Raw genomic sequence first — 2,500 nt, 5'->3', positions numbered from 1 at the left:
GACGTTTCCGTAATTTCATTGCTTTCAAAACGCCGTTTCCAAAAACCGAAGCTGGTTGTCTGTCTCTCATCTCCCGTATCTCTTTGCTGATTTCTTCCTCTCTAATAGCTTGTCTGTTTTTCTGTCTCTCTGATCGTCTGTCTGTCTGGCAGGCTATCATCTGCCTGTCTGTACGTACATATATGTATGTATGTATGTATGTATGTATATGTATGTGCATATATGTATGCTTGCATGCATGCGTTTACGTATGCATGATGTATGTATATATGTATGTATTTATATATGTAAGTACGTGTGAATGTATGTATACATGTTTCTCTTCTCCATTCACCCAGTCTTCCTTTTCCTCAATTCTCTCTCGTCCATCATATATGTGTGTGCGTGAGCGTGTGTGTGCATGTGTGTATGTATCTATTCATATATGTATGGTATGAATATACTGAATGTATGTATGTATCTACTTAACCAATTATTATCAGTATCTCTCCACTTCCTTCCTTAACCTATTTATATAAGTCAAATTATCTATCTTTCTATTGTTCCTCTTCCTCTCTCCCTTCCCTGCTAACCGTCCTTTCCTTCCTCCCCTCCTTTCTCTCTCCCTTCTCTCCCTCCCTTCCTTTCCTCTCCTTCCCTCCCTCTCTCCCCTGCCTGCCATTCTTCCCTCCCTCCCTCCCTCCCTCTCTCCCATCCCCTCCCTTCTCTCCTTCCCTCCCTCCCTCTCCCTCCCTTCCCTCTCTCCTCCTCCCTCCCCCCCTCCTCTCTCTCCCCTCCCTCCCTCCCTCTCTCGCCACCCTCCTAACCGCCCCCTCCTCTCCCCCCCGCAGGTCTCCCTCCTCGTCGTCGCGTTCGCCTCCGTGGCCGCCGCAGCCCGCCTCCGCCCCCAGCCCGCCTCGGCGCCCACGAGTCTCTACGTCCGCACCCAACAGGAGGAAAACCCCTCCTACTCGACCTCCTACTCCGTGGCCAACGATGACACGCACGACCACAAGGTAGTTGAAGAGTCCCTGATGGATTCCGTGACGAGGGGTTCCTACCAGTACCTGAGACCCGACGGTGTCCTGCAGGTGGTGAGGTACGTGGTCACCAAGGACGGCGGGTACCAGGCGGAGGTGGAGGAACTTCCGGGCCCTGGGTTTGCCAACGAACAGAAGGCGCCGACTCAGTCCTACTCGGCTCCAGAAGTCAAGGTGGAGCGACCAACTCAGTCCTACTCGGCTCCAGAAATCAAGGTGGAACAGCCAACTCAGTCCTACTCAGCCCCAGAAATCAAGGTGGAACAACCAACTCAGTCCTACTCAGCCCCAGAAATCAAGGTGGAGCAACCAACGCAGTCATACGGAGTTCCTGATTTAGAAGAGCCATCTCAGTCTTATTTGGTTCCAGAAACAAAGGCAGAAGAACCAACTTTGTCATACATTGCTCCGGAAATCAAGATAGAGGAGCCAACTCTGACATACATTGCTCCTGAAGAACCAGTGCAAACTTATATCGTTCCAGAAATCAAGATAGAAGAACCAACTCTGACATATATTGCTCCAGAAGAGCCAGCAGAGATTTACATCGCTCCTGAAGAACCAACACAGTCCTACATTGCTCCAGAAATCAAGATAGAGGAGCTAACACAGACCTACATCGCTCCTGAAGAACCTGTACAGTTATACGTCGTTCCAGACACGAAAGAAGAGCCAATCGTCCAGCTCTACGAAGCCCCAGAAGAGACCCCGATCCTGGTCTATGAGGCCCCAGAGGAGATCCCAACCCTGGTCTACGGAGCCCCAGAAGAGAACCCTACCCTGGTCTACGAAGCCCCAGAGGAGAACCCTACCCTGGTCTATGGAGTCCCAGAAGAGAACCCTACCCTGGTCTACGAAGCCCCAGAGATCAAGCTCGAGGAACCCGCCTCCCTGTACGAAATCCCGAGCGAGACGGAGGCCCCGGCCCTGGCTTACCAAACCCCGGACATCAGCACGATTCCTCTCTCCAGCCCCGTCTTCGGAGTCTTCGATGTCTCGGAAGAAACGCACGTCGAACACGCTCATGACCACGAAGCAGGACATGCTGCTGCTCATGATCATGGCCACGAACATGAACATAGCCACGAACATGATCACAGCCACGCTCAAGCCCACGCCCACTCTCAAGGCTACACTCACGCCCATGCCCCAGCAGTTTCGGCCCCTGCTCCCCAGCGCCCGATCCCCGTCCCCTTCGCCTTCCCCGTCGCTCCGCTCGGCCTGCACTTCCCCGCTCCCCCGAGTCGCCCCGCTCACCCCGTCCTCCGTCAGCCGCCAGTGCGAAAGCCTTCAGGATTCTCCATTCCCTTCTTCAATAGGTTCAAGCTCCCTTTCCTGCAGGGATTCAAGCTCCCTTCCTATAAGGCATTTAAACTCCCCTTCCAGTAAAAGTTTCGAATTCCTTTGTTCGTAGATTTCCTCAGCCCAGTCTCCAGGTCGAGATCTGAGTGCCTTATAATGCTCCGTAACTTCATGTTAAT

The 2,500-nt window shown here is 52.6% G+C and overlaps 1 protein-coding gene across 1 annotated transcript in view; it reads left to right on the top strand.

The window, feature by feature from the left end:
• Positions 1-2,500, top strand: part of LOC119589769 (early nodulin-75-like) — a 2,837-nt gene that overhangs the window by 231 nt on the left and 106 nt on the right. The window contains exon 2 of the mRNA XM_037938341.1: positions 831-2,500. This exon is cut by the window's right edge and continues 106 nt beyond it. Within this exon, the coding sequence (XP_037794269.1) occupies positions 831-2,408 (1,578 nt within the window). The 3' untranslated portion in view covers positions 2,409-2,500. The remainder of the gene's footprint in view (positions 1-830) is intronic.

The sequence above is a fragment of the Penaeus monodon genome, chromosome 26 (assembly GCF_015228065.2).
Source record: "Penaeus monodon isolate SGIC_2016 chromosome 26, NSTDA_Pmon_1, whole genome shotgun sequence".
In the NCBI taxonomy this organism is placed as follows: Eukaryota; Metazoa; Arthropoda; class Malacostraca; order Decapoda; family Penaeidae; genus Penaeus; species Penaeus monodon.
Note: the sequence above shows the minus strand (reverse complement) of the source record. Positions and strands in the feature narration are given on the sequence as shown.